The 15,255-nt window shown below is 56.9% G+C and overlaps 1 protein-coding gene across 2 annotated transcripts in view; it reads right to left on the bottom strand.

Annotated features, from left to right (window-relative positions):
* The window catches only part of OSBP2 (oxysterol binding protein 2), a 78,718-nt gene extending 65,938 nt beyond the window's left edge, over nucleotides 1-12,780 (bottom strand). Inside the window, exons 1-2 of one of the 2 annotated variants that reach the window (XM_057411091.1) lie at nucleotides 12,548-12,780; nucleotides 4,242-4,319 (exon numbers count right to left, since the gene is read on the bottom strand). In XM_057411091.1, the coding sequence (XP_057267074.1) occupies nucleotides 4,242-4,319; nucleotides 12,548-12,780 (311 nt within the window). The remainder of the gene's footprint in view (nucleotides 1-4,241; nucleotides 4,320-12,547) is intronic. The other variant, XM_057411102.1, reaches the window with a different exon arrangement.
* Nucleotides 12,781-15,255: the final 2,475 nt, after the last annotated feature.

Raw genomic sequence — 15,255 nt, 5'->3', positions numbered from 1 at the left:
AATATTACAATGCATCCTGTAATTTGTCACTGAACTCAAATAGCTGCAAGCGAGCCCGAAGTGACACCATGTGTCTGCATCCACCTGCACCAGGGAAGTGCAGGAGGACAATGGGACCACTCCTGGCACTAGGGACACCCCATTCCCTGAGCCTGCACACGGGAATACCCACATGTAGGTTACTCCAGAAACTCCCCTTGGGGTCTAAGACATACGCGTGCTCTGGGATCAGTGCTCCCGAGAGATGCTGCCTGTGGACACTGAGTGTGGGTCACCAGGACCACAAGAGTTAAATGTGTGGCCAAGAGGGCAGGGAAAGGCAGTGACCTCCACAGGGCCCTGCCGGGATGAGTTTCAGCTTGAAGGCAGTTTCCCAACAGCTCACACCAGACTCTCAGTGCCATTCAGGGGCATGTGGTGCAAGACAACTCCTGCGGCACCAGGAGCTGCTCAGAGCTTGCCAATGCAGAAACATCCCAACTGCTTCAGCACAGCCCAGACCTGCCCCCTGCCCCGCTGGGGACAGTCAGGCACCAGGACCAGCCTCACAGACAGCACTGCACAGGATACCCCCGCACCTGCTCCAGAAACTGCCACCCCATCCCTCTCCTCCATGCAGGCAAAGCTGGCACCACAACAGCATCGCCAGCACTGCAGTCAGACTTGCTGCTGGCCAGTTCTTCATAGGAGAGGAGCAGCTCTGCTCTGGAGCCAGGCTGGGAGAGCTGGGCTGGGGCAGCCTGGGGAAGAGAAGGCTCCTGAAGGGGAGACCTGAGAGCAGCTCCAGTGCCTGAAGGGGCTGCAGGAAAGCTGGAGAGGGGCTTGGGACAAGGGATGTAGGGACAGGCCAAGGGGAATGGCTTGAACCTGCCAGAGGGGAGACTGAGATGAGCTCTGAGGCAGAAGCTCTTCCCTGTGAGGGTGCTGAGGCGCTGGCACAGGGTGCCCAGAGAAGCTGTGGCTGCCCCATCCCTGGCAGTGTTCAAGGCCAGGTTGGACACAGGGGCTTGGAGCAAGCTGCTCTAGTGGAAGGGGTCCCTGCCTGTGGCAGGGGTTGGAGCTGGAGGAGCTGCAAGGTCCCTTCCGACACAAACCAGGCTGGGATTCTGTGATCTCAGCAGCCACTCTGGGGAGCCCAGGCGCAGTGCAGGGGCTGCTGTACACGTGCCATGAAGGCAAAGCAGCTGCTGAACAGCAGAACCAGCCTTAGCCCAAGCAGGCACTTTGCCAGGTCAGACCCCTCTGCTGGGGCTCTGGGGCAGCAGCAGGATTTCACCAGCAGGTCCCACAGCCCCAGCGCAGCTCCAGGCCCTGGTGCTCCATAAAGGGCATTAGAACCCTCTGACCGAGCACCGTGTCCAGCAGTTCCCGTCTCAGGGCAGGAGCAGTCTATTTTTAGAGCTCAGGCTCAGCAGCATCCATTTCCGCAGCAGCCATCGAGCGGCTCCGACAGCTCCAGCCCCGCTGCTGGCGCACAACAAAGGCGATGCTGTTTGTCAGCAGGACAATGTGAGCCGGCCGGGGCAAGCAGGGAGCCCGCAAACACAGGGGCAGCGGCAGCAGCAGCAGCGTGCCAGGGCAGAACACACGGAAGGGGAGCAGGCAAAGCAGGGGGATGCTCGCTGCGGGGCTCTGCAGCTCCAGGTGTGCTCACACACGGCCCAGTGCGGTGTCAGAGGAGGGCAGTTACACCTTTGGAAAGGGGTATTGACCGCACAGCTCAGCAGCACAAGGAACGCTGCCTTCTGAAGCCTGCCCGCAGCCCAAGAGATGGCTTCTGCTGCACAGCTTTAGATTAGAACATATTGAAGACCAAACATCTGTAGAATCATGGAGTTCCAGCCTGGTTTGAGTTGAAGGGACCTTAAAGCTCACCCAGCCCCAACCCCTGCCACGGGCAGGGACACCTTCCACTAGAGCAGCTTGCTCCAAGCCCGTGTCCAACCTGGCCTTGAACATGTACCTTCCAGAGGTGCACTTGTACTGGCTTCCAAGCCTCAGGCTGTCCTTTGCTCAGTCCAGAGCGACATGGAACAGGGGAGTCAACGCCAGACACAGGAACCACCGGTGCTCCTGGCACTGCCAGGGCAAGCCACAGACATGATGTGTTTTTTCATCATCAGTACCCAAACAGTGAAGGTAAACTCACCAAGCTCCAAGCATCCAAAACCAAGGACTGACAGAATGGCCCTTTATCCAGGGCTGGAGGCACCTCAGGAGGCCTCAGAGCCATTCTCCTCCCCAGGAGCAACCAGATGAGGTTGCTCAGGACCCTGTCTAGCCACAGCTTGAATATAGCCAGGACTTTCCTTCACCTCTCCAGCCCCTACCCCAGTTCTCAGCCCCCACTCCCTATTAAAACATGTTTCCTTGTGTCCATGTAGGATTTCCATGCTCTGGTACCAGCCCATTGATTCATCCCGTCACAAGCAGAGCCATGTCCTCTCCACACACTCCCACCATGGGCAGCAATCAAACCTTGTCCTCCTCCTCTCCAGCCTTGTCCAGGGGACCCCACAGCAGACCCACAGCCCAGACGGGCTGAGCAGAGGGCATGCTTCCCTCGACATGCTAACACAGGCAGAGAGACTGCTGTCCCCTGACAGCCCCTTGGTGTCCACACGGACCCACCAAGGGCTCTTCTGCCCTCATGCCAGCTACCCCAGGGCAGGGCTGCATCTGCCACTGCTGACCACCACAAGGATCCATCGCCCTGTTTCTCCTGCCTGCCACAGCCCCTCTGAAACCCAGGGGTGCCTTCTCTCTGCTACATTTGCTGTCATCCACAGCCCGGCTGTGCTGCACTCACCCGTTAATAAACACATTATAAAGCAAATGCCAGGACTAATGCGGTGTCACGTCTCCAAAACAAACCTCAACTGCTCTGTTCAGACACTACACACTAACAACTGTGAAGCCACACACTGGTTATTCCTAACCCATCCTTGGCAGGGTATGGCTACCACAAGCAAGTAGCACCACACCAGCTTCCAAAGGGGGGCCCATGTGCTGTCCCAAGGCCATGAAGGTACCGTAAGCTGACAGCACACCAAGCATGCTCCACACAGGTTACACAGCACGCAGGTCACCTTCTGTACCACCACAAACTGGCTGTTGGGTTGAGCACTCTATTCCCTCCTGCTTATAAAAATGGCACCCAAGAGACATTCATAGCTGGGGTGCCCGACTACCTTCCCAACAGACCCAACCAGCAAGGAAAGGAACAATCCTACTTGGATGAAATAAAGGCACATCTTAGTTTCACCTGAGCACACACTAAAACCTGCAGTGCTCTGTGCTCCATATGCTCTCCTGGGAACACCTCAGAGGGAGCATGGGAGTAATAAAAGTAGATAAACAGAATCCAGCTTCAGTCACAGGAACACACACACTGGGAACAGCAAAGCTGGAGGGTCTCAGTCCTTGAGAAACAAAGGATGGGATTGTGAAGTGCACAGCCCTGACACGTCACCACCAAGCAGCCACCTCCCAGTCTCCAAACAGGACTTCAAACCACAGGCTTCAACACTTCACTAACACTGAACCAGCTGCAGGCTCAGCTGGCACTCGCCTGCTGCTCATCACCTCTAGAGTCACAGAATTCCAGTCTGGTTTGGGTTGGAAGGGACCTTGCAGCTCCTCCAGCTCCAACCCCTGCCACAGGCAGGGACACCTTCCACTGGAGCAGCTTGCTCCAAGCCCCTGTGTCCAACCTGGCCTTGAGCACTGCCAGGGATGGGGCAGCCACAGCTTCTCTGGGCACCCTGTGCCAGCGCCTCAGCACCCTCACAGGGAAGAGCTTCTGCCTAAGAGCTCATCTCAGTCTCCCCTCTGGCAGGTTAAAGCCATTCCCCTTGGCCTGTCCCTACATCCCTTGTCCCAAGCCCCTCTCCAGCTTTCCTGCAGCCCCTTTAGGCACTGGAGCTGCTCTCAGGTCTCCCCTTCAGGAGCCTTCTCTTCTCCAGGCTGCCCCAGCCCAGCTCTCTCAGCCTGGCTCCAGAGCAGAGCTGCTCCAAGCCCTCACAGCAGCTCCGTGGCCTCCTCTGCACTCACTCATGCAGGTCCAGAGGAGGCCATGAAGGCGACCAGATGATTTTTAAGCCAAAAAGGTTCTTCTCTAACCATGTCACCTCCCCTCATGCACAATCCATGTGGAGGTAAGGATCATGTCTCTGTCTGACTGGCACAAGCACATCTCCATCACCCATGTCCATTCTGCAGCCCAATACACCCAAACTCACCCCATCCTCCGGGCTGGCACCGGGGTGCTTTTCACACGCTTCCAAGCAGAGCCATCACTCCTGACAGTTGCTGAAGACCTGAAAGAAAAAGTTGGTGGAGCCACCCCTGTGCACTTCACAGGAGGAGTCACATCCAAAGCCCTGCTGGTTCCCAGCACCAGCGAAGGAGTTGCCATGGGTATCCCGTGCTGTGCAAACACTCTAATCCTGGGCCGGGACAAGTGCTGGGCACGAAGCACCGAGTCAGCTGGGAAGAGCCTGACACTGTGCTCTGCAACACAGCCCAGCATCACCCAGCGCTGCAGGGAGCAGCCCTGAGGACACTGAGCCAGGACCTGAGCGTGCGCCCAGCAGCAGGAGGCTCAGTGTCCTCCCAGGCAGCTCTGCTGCAGGCCTGGTACCACACCTGAGAGGCAGGCCAGGGAGAGCAGCAGCTGCTGTTCCTTAGCAGAGCACACAGCCACCGCGCTGCACAGCCATACGGACTGACAGCCTGAGAACAAAGACCTTGTGCACTCAGATCAGCAGCTCAGGGAGGGGATCCTGCCCCTCTGCTGTGCCCTGGGGAGACCCCCCTGCAGCCCTGATCCAGCTCTGGGGCAGCAGCACAAGAGGGACGTGGAGCTGTTGGAGCGAGTGCAGAGGAGGCCATGGGGATGCTGCGAGGGCTGGAGCAGCTCTGCTCTGGAGCCAGGCTGAGAGAGCTGGGCTGGGTCAGCCTGGAGAAGAGAAGGCTCCTGAAGGGGAGACCTGAGAGCAGCTCCAGTCCCTAAAGGGGCTGCAGGGAACCTATGAGGGAGCTTTAAGGTCCCTCACACCGACACCAGTTTGTGACTCTGTGCAAGGCAGGACTGCTGGATGCAGGGCAGACACATGTGATAACTCCTCCCCAACACACACAAGCCAGCCAATGCTCTCACACTGCAAACATTCCATCATTGCGCAGCCCTGTCTGCTCCACGATGACACCTGCAAGCAGCAGCAGCCCCAGCAGTGCTGCAATGTCACACGGGGATGAGAACATCACCTGGTGACAGCAGGAGGCCAGGAAAACAGAGAGCAACACACCACATTGCCAAACAGCTTTGGAGCAAGCCCAGGCTTGCAAAGATGATGCGAGTCGTGCGAGTGCCTGGAATAAGACCAAAGGAGGAGATGTAGAATCAAAGAATGGCTTGGGTTGGAAGGGACCTTAAAGCTCCTCCAGCTCCAACCCCTGCCATGGGCAGGGACCCCTTCCACTAGAGCAGCTTGCTCCAAGCCCCTGTGTCCAACCTGGCCTTGAACACTGCCAGGGATGGGGCAGCCACAGCTTCTCTGGGCACCCTGTGCCAGCACCTCAGCACCCTCACAGGGAAGAGCTTCTGCCTAAGAGCTCAGCTCAAGTCTCCCCTCTGGCAGGTTAAAGCCATTCCCCTTGGCCTGTCACTACAGGCCCTGATGAAGAGCCCGTCTCCAGCATCCTTGTAGTCCCCTTCAGACACTGGAAGCTGCTCTGAGCTCTCCACGCAGCTTCTCTTCTTCAGGCTGAACAGCCTCAATGCTCTCAGCCTGGCTCCATACAGGAGGTGCTGCAGCCCCTGCTCATCCTCGTGGCTTCCTATGGACTTGCTCCAACAGCTCCATGTCCTTATGTTGGGGACACCAGCACTGCACACAGTGCTGCAACGGGGGTCTCACGAGAGTAGAGGGGTAGGATCCCCTCCCTGACCTGCTGCTCATGCTCTGGGGATGCAGCCCAGAATACAGAACATTTCTTGTGCTCTTACCCCATTGCTGCCACTGCCAGTGGCTCATGTCTGCCCCATGGTACCATGCTTTCAGTTTGCATCTCCTGAAGGCTCAGCACTGGCCTGTGTGAGTCAGCAGTCACTGACTGCACAGCAAGCAGCACGTCCAGCTTTATTATCCTCCATCCCTAATCCTGCTGAGCATCCTGCTGCCCTCAGACACTGCCCCATGAATCAGTCATCATTAAACACGCTTTTCACCCTAAACCAAACCAAGGCTGATACCAAGTGTAGCAGGATCCCTGCCAAGGTGCCACAGGAATGACTGCAAGCATTGAACAGCATCATGAAGACGACCTGAAGGGAAATTTAACACCTGCAGTGAGGTCACGTTTTGGAGCACTATCCCATTTAGGGGACAAACCTCCAGGCTGTTGCAGCAGGACGAGCTCCTACCCTCTGACAGCAGCCTGGGGCTGCCACCATCTCAGGGTGATGACAGAGTTGCTGGCCACGAGCAGCAGATCTACACGAAGCAAAGGGTTCTATCACCACACACTGAAGTTACCTCAAATCACCCAAGCACATTCCAATGCAATTCATGAAAAGCACAGAACAATACAGGAAACTCAACATTCTGACTTGCTGCAAAACAGGAATCAACCTACAGGTGATGGAAGCACAGGTTGTTAAGGAGCAATGAACTCTGCACATAGTGCTGGCTGGAAACTCCTCTTGAGAAGGAGCTCGGGTATGTTAAAGGGTTACTGCAAGGGAAAACCCAGCAGGTTTCTCACATTACTTCTGACAAGAAGGCTCAGCTCCTTCACCAGTGATTCACTGTGGCACCAGAGCGACAAGCACAAACTGAAACCTGTAACTGAAGCAAGCAGGGTCAGAGCTGAATTCCTATTACCCTGGCAAGGAACAGGCGTAGGAGCTACAGCCGCAGGGAAGCGATGCCATCACCTCGGTGTGCCAGGGCCAGCCATGCCAATGGACACAGCCCCAGGCTGATGGCAGTGTCTGGGGGGAGCAGCAGCCACCCCACGCAGCCCTGGGCTGCGACAGGCAGAGCTGACACAGCACCAGCACACAGGGAGCAGCACGGGACCAGAGCACTGACCTTCCCCTGCCCCTGCAGTGGACGGGACAAAGGCTGCAGCAAAGGTGGAACCACACGACAGGTTCTCCAGCAACTAAAGCTGGAGCAATTGAGCCCAGAAGGGTGAGAGGCACCTTCCTCTCCATAAACAGCCCAGCAGCTGAGCCCACAAACATGCTTCAGGAGCTACAGCTGCAGTGTGACAGTTCACAGTGCAGATCACCTTGAGACAGCAAGACAGGCTGGGGTCACAGTGCACTGAGCCACAGGCATTGCCCCGCTCAAAGCTTCAGCTCTGCGCAGGACAAACCAGTTGCTTTGCTACAGTTCCACCAAATGAAGCATTTGGGTCAGTACATTTAAGATTGTATGGGTGGAAATAAAGCATCAAGACAGTTGACAGCTCTTGTGCTGCTGGGATGTGCCAGTCGTGGCTGGAGCTGAGCAAGTGCCGCGTCCCCAGTGACAGAGAGGAGGCTCCTCAGGAACAGGCAAAGGATGGACAAGAATGGACAGCAAAGTGCCATGGGGATAAAGTGAGCATCAGGAGAAAAGGGGGTGAGACGGAACAGAGATTGTTTAAAACAAGGAGCTCAAAGTCACCATGCAGCTATGGGGCTGTCCTCAAAACCTGCGTGCTCCAGCACCCCAAGGATGGCCAACAGAGAAGGACAGGACATCCTTCCAGTACTTAAAGGGGCTGCAGGAAAGCTGGAGAGGGGCTTTGGACAAGGGCTTGTAGGGACAGGCCAAGGGGAATGGCTTTAACCTGCCAGAGGGGAGACCGAGATGAGCTCTTAGGCAGAAGCTCTTCCCCATGAGGGTGCTGAGGCACCAGCACTGGGATTCACATACTCAGCTGCTCCTACGCCTGCGGAGGGACCAGCTATTACAGAAATCATTCTAGGAAAACCTCTCTCCTCATTTTATAATGTACAAACTAAATAGAAGGAAACATTTTACCCCCGAGGGTTGTCCAGCACTAAACAGGGGCCCCCAGAGGCTGCATAGCCTCATACCTCAAAGGCATTCAAACCTCAGCAGCCTGGCTGGGGGGCCCTGGGTCAGAGGCTCTCAGAGGTCTCTTCTGGACAACCTCCACTCCTCCACATCTCCAGTACCGGCAGCAGCTTCCAAGCTCCTTCCTGACCCCATCACCTCAGCTTTCAGCTGGAGTCTCAGGGCAAGCAGCAAGAAAAGCCCCACTGTGTCGTACTCGACCTTACAGCGCTCACCAAGGGTTAACCCAATGCCACTGAAGAATGCTGCTCCGGGGAACACCGAGCACTCATCCCGGGATGCGCGCTGCCCATGCCCTGCACCAGCCCAGCAGAACCCAGACAAGGCAGCTAAAGCATTCCCCTGCTGAGGGCTCTTCAGACACCAATCCCTGGGTAAGGGGCTGAGGACCAAAGCCACAGGGAGCACAACACGAAACTCAAGCTTTGAAATCTGAGAAAGCTGCTTGGAGAAGACAATGCTCACCTGGAGCATCGATCACAAGAGCCAATGTCAATCTGTGATGAATTAATACCTCAAGATCCTCTCTAATCTCCTTGAGAACACTTATCTGTTCAAGGTGATTAGATTCTCCTGGACAGGCTAATTACAGCTAATGATAACTCTGGGAGTGGCAGCCTGCCAGAGCAGCTCAGAAAGAGTTTGGATCCTGAGCAAGTCAAGTAGAGCAGTTGTGCCCTGTGAAACTGCCTCCCTGCACAGGCATCACCTCGGGCATCACCTCTGCCCTGCAGGTTTCCAAGTCAGCCACAACCCTTGGTCAAAAACCAGCCTAAGAGGGACAATCAAGGGCACTGCAATGGTCCCAGTGCTGGGACTGAACTCCTGCCGCTTAGCTTTGCTGACTGGGTGGGTCTGCTCAGCATGAGCAGTGCCCCGAGCATGGGGAAGCTGAAGTTCACTCCCAAAACTTAACCTCAACCTGTGCTTATGGGAACAAAGGCCTTGAGACCAGAGCAGGTTGGAAGAGGAAGGAGTTGCATCTCTTAGCAAGGAGCTACAACCTGACAGATGAGGACATTTACAGCCAGCCTGGAGTCAAGGAAAGAACCCAGGGATGGACGTGGAGACCCCAAACCAAATTTCACTGCTGGACCAAGAGGCACAGGAACAGTGTGTGGTGGTTGGGTGCAGAACATCAGGGTATTAAACCCCAGTGATCTCCTTGTCCTGAGTCCATCCCCAGAGGCCCCCGGCTCCAGCTCCTCCCATCCCTGTTCCACTCCAGTATTTACTTCAGAATTGAATGTCCAAGACCCTGCTGGGGAAAACCCAGGGAGGAGAATTCTCCTTCCCACAACTCCCTTGCTGTGTGACTCCTGGAGCTCCTCAAGCCACGTGCATCACTCCAGAGCAGGGTATTGCAGGGGGAAACTGCAAGAATTACTCAGCTGTTATCACTCTGCACAGCTTCAGAGCAGGGAATACGAAGTGAAAGCACATGACCTGCAGGGAAGCTTCAGTGGGAGTTGATGTCTTCATAGATTTACAAAGATACAGGAGGCTTTATACCATGGAATCACAGAATCCCACAATGGTTTGGGTTGAAGGGGCCTTAAAGCTCCTCCAGCTCCAATCCCTGCCACGGGCAGGGACACCTTCCACTAGAGCAGCTTGCTCCAAGCCCCTGTGTCCAACCTGGCCTTGAACACTGCCAGGGATGGGGCAGCCACGGCTTCTCTGGGCACCCTGTGCCAGCGCCTCAGCACCCTCACAGGGAAGAGCTTCTGCCTCAGAGCTCAGCTCAGTCTCCCCTCTGGCAGGTTAAAGCCATTCCCCTTGGCCTGTCCCTACATCCCTTGTCCCAAGCCCCTCTCCAGCTTTCCTGCAGCCCCTTCAGGCACTGGAGCTGCTCTCAGGTCTCCCCTTCAGGAGCCTTCTCTTCTCCAGGCTGCCCCAGCCCAGCTCTCTCAGCCTGGCTCCAGAGCAGAGCTGCTCCAGCCCTTGCAGCAGCTCCATGGCCTCCTCTGCACTCGCTCCAACAGCTCCACGTCCCTCTTGTGCTGCTGCCCCAGAGCTGGCTCAGGGCTGCAAGGGGTCTTCTCCCCAGAGCCCAGCAGAGGGGCAGGATCCCCTCCATGTCCTGCTGCTCACACTCGTTTGGAAAAATACACTCCATTTGCAAAGAAACACTTCAATTGGAAGCTTTAATTCTGCAGAACTTCCCTGTGAAACCAAGCAGGCAGCAAAGAGGCATCACATGAGGCTGCGAGAGCCCCAGTGAGCAGCTCCTGCTGCCCACACACACCAAAGGGAGCTCCTGATGGGCTGAGCTCAACTCGCTCAACAAACAAACCCACCAGGGATCTCCACCAGGCAACGTGCTGGGCTGCTCCCCCAAGCAAAGCTCAACAGTGAGCACTCAAACAAAACCCACAGCTTCATCTGCAACTACAGCAACACGCACCAGGAGCCACTCGGGCAGCACGGCACAGCTTATGCAATGAAGATGATTTCAGCACATGAGCAAAGGGAGGTTTCTATCAGCTAGTCCCGAACAGCCAACAGAGGAACCAGCCGGGGTGTCTGCCAGGGCAACCACCTCCCAAACTCAAGCTGTTAGAGAGGTGTCAAAAGCCAGGGAGGCACAGCGAGGGCAGCACTGAACCTGCAAAGCCTTTAGCAGCACAGGCAGAAGAAGGGACCCCTGGCGCACACCTTCTGAGCTGGGCTGAGCCCAAAGACCCAGCAGAAGGGACAACAGAGCAGCAAGAGACCTTTCCAGAGTCATTCCTTGAACTCTCTGCACTCAAGTCAAACAAGCAGCAGTCTCCATGGCCGCTCACATGCAAGAGAACACATTGGAAGAGCTCCAGCCCAATACCTGGAGCTATCTTGCTCCTGTCATTAGCCGGAAGGTGTAATTACAACACAGAGCAGTGTGAGCTGGCATGGGCGGGCACGGCCACCAGTGAAGAGCAGTGGTTTTGAAGAGCATCACAGAGGCTTTATTCCATCCATGAGAAACTTTCACCGCGTGCTGTATCTCCGTGCTCCCGACTCACAGCCACATTCACTCAGCTCTCATGGAGCCAGGGCTGAGAAGGCAGCACAGACACCTCCAGCACTGCTCTCCCCCAGCAGCTGCTGAAGGCTCCACGATGCAGAGCAGCTCCAACCCCTTCACATGCTGCTCACAATCATTTCCTTGGGTGTTTGTGTTTGTTGTTTCAGCCTAAAACAGATCAAATGGTCCTAAAATAAACCCGGTCGTTCCGATCTAAAATAATTGGGGGGGAAAGCCACTTGTTTGCTCATGGCTGACTTGGCAGCAACACAGAACAAGAAATACTCTGACACGGGCTCAAGTGGAGCATTAGAACTTCCCCAACCCTCCCAAGACAGTGCTGCTGGTGCATACCTGGACTAGTTCGAGAGCATAAGCATACCAGAAGGGATTAGAAGGGAATTAGCCAAACTGCTCCGAGGGAACCACATTCTCAGGTGCATTACAGGGCGTTCTTGTTGGGCTGGAGCTTGGGGGGTGGGATTTAAACAAGTCCAAGTAGAAAAACACACCACTGACCTCCTGCCCACAGCCTGCGTGCAGGACACCGGTCCCAGGTGTCCCTTTAGAGCTGCAGGGGTTTACATTAACACCTGACAACAAGCTCCAGGATCTGCTTCAGGCTGGAGCACAGAGGGGAGCAGAAGATTAACTCTGTGCCCGGAGGATAAACAGCTTCTTACAGAGCTGAACTTGCTCAGGGGGTTCGGTCCTTTAGAGGCGCATTATTTTATAAAGCTGTGACCATCACTAACACCCTTGCTCTGGAACAGAGCCGACACACACTCCACAACACCGAAGGTGACAGAGCACTTCTGCTCCAAGTGACACGAATAAACGGGATCCTGCCAACACGGTAACACCCCCCAACCCCTACAACACCAACACGTTTACGTTTGGCCGGCTGAGCGCAGACAGGCAAGGAAAAGCACTAAGACAACACCGCTTTGGATCAGCCCTCACAGCCCCGGTCCCTGTGGCACCACCCCCCCACAGCCTGTCCCAAACCCATCCCCTGCAGCAGCGGGGGGAAGCGGGGCATGACCTGGGAGTCACCACGAAGCGCTGGAACCTCCCTCCTGGCCCCAACCCCAGCGCCACGGCCCCTTCCCGCGGGACACGGCCACGGGGATGGTCCAGCCCCGGCGGAAGGAACCGCAGGGGACAAACACAGAGCAGCGCCGGCGGTGCCGGTGCTGGCGCCGGTGGCTCCGGCCGCGGAAGGCGGGGGGGGGGGGGGAGGACAGGACCGGGACCGCAGCCGCTGCAGCAGCGGGAGGCGGAGGGACGGGGCTGAGCGGGGCGGCCCATGCCGGGGGAGCGGAACGAGCAACCCGGGCGGAAAGGCTTCGATCACAGCAGAGGCGAGGCACGACCCGGACCCGCACCCCCAAGGGGTTCACCCCGCACAGGCCGCGCCAGGCCCCGCTCCGGCCCGCGGTACCTGTAGTAGCTGAGCAGCCCGTTGCTGAGCACGAACCAGCGGCGCTGGTAGCCCTTCAGGTAGTTGGTCCACTTGAAGAGCCAGCCCTTGTAGGTGTCGGAGCCCGGCGCGGCGGGCGGGCCCGGCTCGGCGCTCATGGCCGGCAGGTCCCGGCGGGCCAGGCAGGGCACGGCGCTGAGCAGCGAGACCAGCCCGCGGGTGCCGCTGCCGCACGGCGCCGCCGCCTTCCCCATAGACCCGCCGCGCTCCGCCAGGGGGCGGTGCCGCCGGCACGTGACGCGTTGGGGGGGGGAGGAATGGCGGCGCGGGCGCCCCCTGGCGGCGGGGCGGGAAAAGACCCCGTCGCCATTTCATGAAGCGCGCCCGGGCACAGTGGGGGGACGGGGACCCGGACCCGCAGCCCCTAACGGAGCCCCCCAGCCAGCCCTGGCTGTGCCCTTGCCCCAACACCTCTCTAATACTGATGCGCGGATTGACTCCACAACTCCTTAAAGTTGTAAAACAGGTATGCTTTTATGCAGCGCTGAGACGCACGGGGACAATTCCTCAAAGTATGCGTGCCTCAGCCTTGTTTCCCTCTGCACTTATTCTCTAAAGTTATATATATTCATAAGGTTGCACAATACGCCTATACATATTCATGTCCTATCCCCTCTTCGTATTATAATGAGCCAGAAGGTCCTCTGCGCCTGCGCATCGCCCCCTCTGGTCATGGGCAGGGGTCTCAAGATGAAGTAACTGAGTCTTCCTCCTCTGGGTAGGGGTCTTCAAGATGAAGTAAATGAGTCTTCCTCTTCTTGCACTTTTCACCTTTTTTAGTCTTTACGTGTGGCCTTAGAGTTTGGTCAGTGTCCCAGCCGTAAATCCTCTGCTTCTCCCCTTTATCAGTAGATTCAGGTGTCTGCTTATCAACAGGACCGGAGGTCTCTGTTCTGCTTAGCAGGCATTTACAACAGATAGTCCTTTTGTTTAAACAAATTCCTCTAACCCCCTTGTATAACCCCCCTGTACTACCCCCCTGTACATTGTCAACCCTCTGTATCAATACCACATTAAACCCCCTGGTAAAGCTGCTTGAGGCTTCAGTTCGCGTTGTGGTAAAAGCACCTCAGCCCCTCTGCTGCAGGGGGAGCGGAGGCAGAGGGCAGGCAAGGAGCGGGGCCCGGCAGCTCCGGCGGCACTGCCCTGTGCTGGGCAGGGAGCTGCCAGGAAGGGCCCTGGAACCAGGAGTGCAGAAACACCTGGAGCCGGCTGCTGAAATACCGAGGGGAGCGGAGGAGCCTGGGGTAAGGCCGGGGAGCCCAGCTTCCCCAGGGAGGGCGGGCACAGGACACAGCGCTGCATGCACCCTGCCCGGTTCAGAGGAGTGCAGAGCTCTGCGCCGTGAACCATAGAATAGTCAGGGTTGGAAAGGACCTTGAGATCATCCAGTTCCAACCCCCCTGCCATGGGCAGGGACACCTCACACTAAACCAGGGCACCCAAGGCTCTGTCCAACCTGGCCTTGGACACTGCCAGGGATGGAGCATTCACAACCTCCCTGGGCAACCCATTCCAGTGCCTCACCACCCTCACAGTAAAGAAATTCTTCCTTACATCCAATCTAAATTTCCCCTGTTTCAGTTTTAACCCATTACCCCTTGTCCTGTCACTACAGTCCCTAATGAAGAGTCCCTCCCCAGCATCCCTATAGGCCCCCTTCAGATACTGGAAGCTGCTCTGAGGTCTCCACGCAGCCTTCTCTTCTCCAGGCTGAACAGCCCCAACTTTCTCAGCCTATTTTCATACAGGAGGTGCTCCAACCCCTGATCATCCTCGTGGCCTCCTCCGGACTTGTTCCAACAGTTCCATGTCCTTTTTATGTTGAGGACACCAGAACTGCACACAATGCTCCAGGTGAGGTCTCACAAGAGCAGAGGGGCAGGATCACCTCCTTCGACCTGCTGGTCACGCTCCTTTCGGTGCAGCCCAGGATACGGTTGCTTTCTGGGCTGTGAGCGCACAGAAGCTGGCTCATGTTCATTTTCTCATTGACCAGCACCCCCAAGTGAAGGTGCTGCAGAGATGGGAGAGGAAGGGAGCGAAAGCACTGGAGCCATGCCCTGCAGGAGGGACAGGCTGCAGTGTGCTTGGGGCATCCCCTGCTGCAGAGCAGGGATCTGCACCCAATGGGCACCGTCTGCTGCCCGGCTGAGGGACAGGCTTAGACTGGCAGCAGGACACGAGCTGGGCTGTGCCACATCCCTCCTTGGGCTGCCCCTAACTGCAAACTGCCTGGTCAGCACTTGTGCCACTTGTGCCCCTGCTGAGCCACGTCCTGCAGCATCCTCCTGCACAAAGGGACACGGCCTTTCAGAGCCACACAGCAGAAACCCTGGCAGGTGAAGGGACTCATCCTGCCCCCAGGAACGACTTCATTGCCACCTTCAGTAAGAACACAAGCAAGGAGAGACTGAAGCGAAGGCGACAAGGCAGGAACCTGCCCTCCTGGCCCAGTGCCTCCATCAGGAGACATCCTCCTCCCTGCAGAGGCAGCAAAGCCAGACCTCGAGTGGTAAGACCTGTCTTCATGCCACTGCTCCAACATGCTCCAGCTATGAGGGGCAGCCCCAGCCCTAGAGCCCGCAATGCACCTGCTCTCTCAAATCTATTGCTTTGCCTGGAGGCGCTCAGTCCCAGCAGAGCCAGCAGCTTTGCCAGGAGGAAGG

This window comes from Pezoporus wallicus, unplaced genomic scaffold, assembly GCF_028554395.1.
Source record: "Pezoporus wallicus isolate ANWC-B61680 ecotype Strahan unplaced genomic scaffold, APGP_CSIRO_Pwel_v1 contig_8226, whole genome shotgun sequence".
Lineage (NCBI taxonomy): Eukaryota > Metazoa > Chordata > Aves > Psittaciformes > Psittacidae > Pezoporus > Pezoporus wallicus.
The sequence above is the reverse complement of the archived record's forward strand: the minus strand, read 5'-3'. Positions and strand labels throughout refer to the sequence as shown.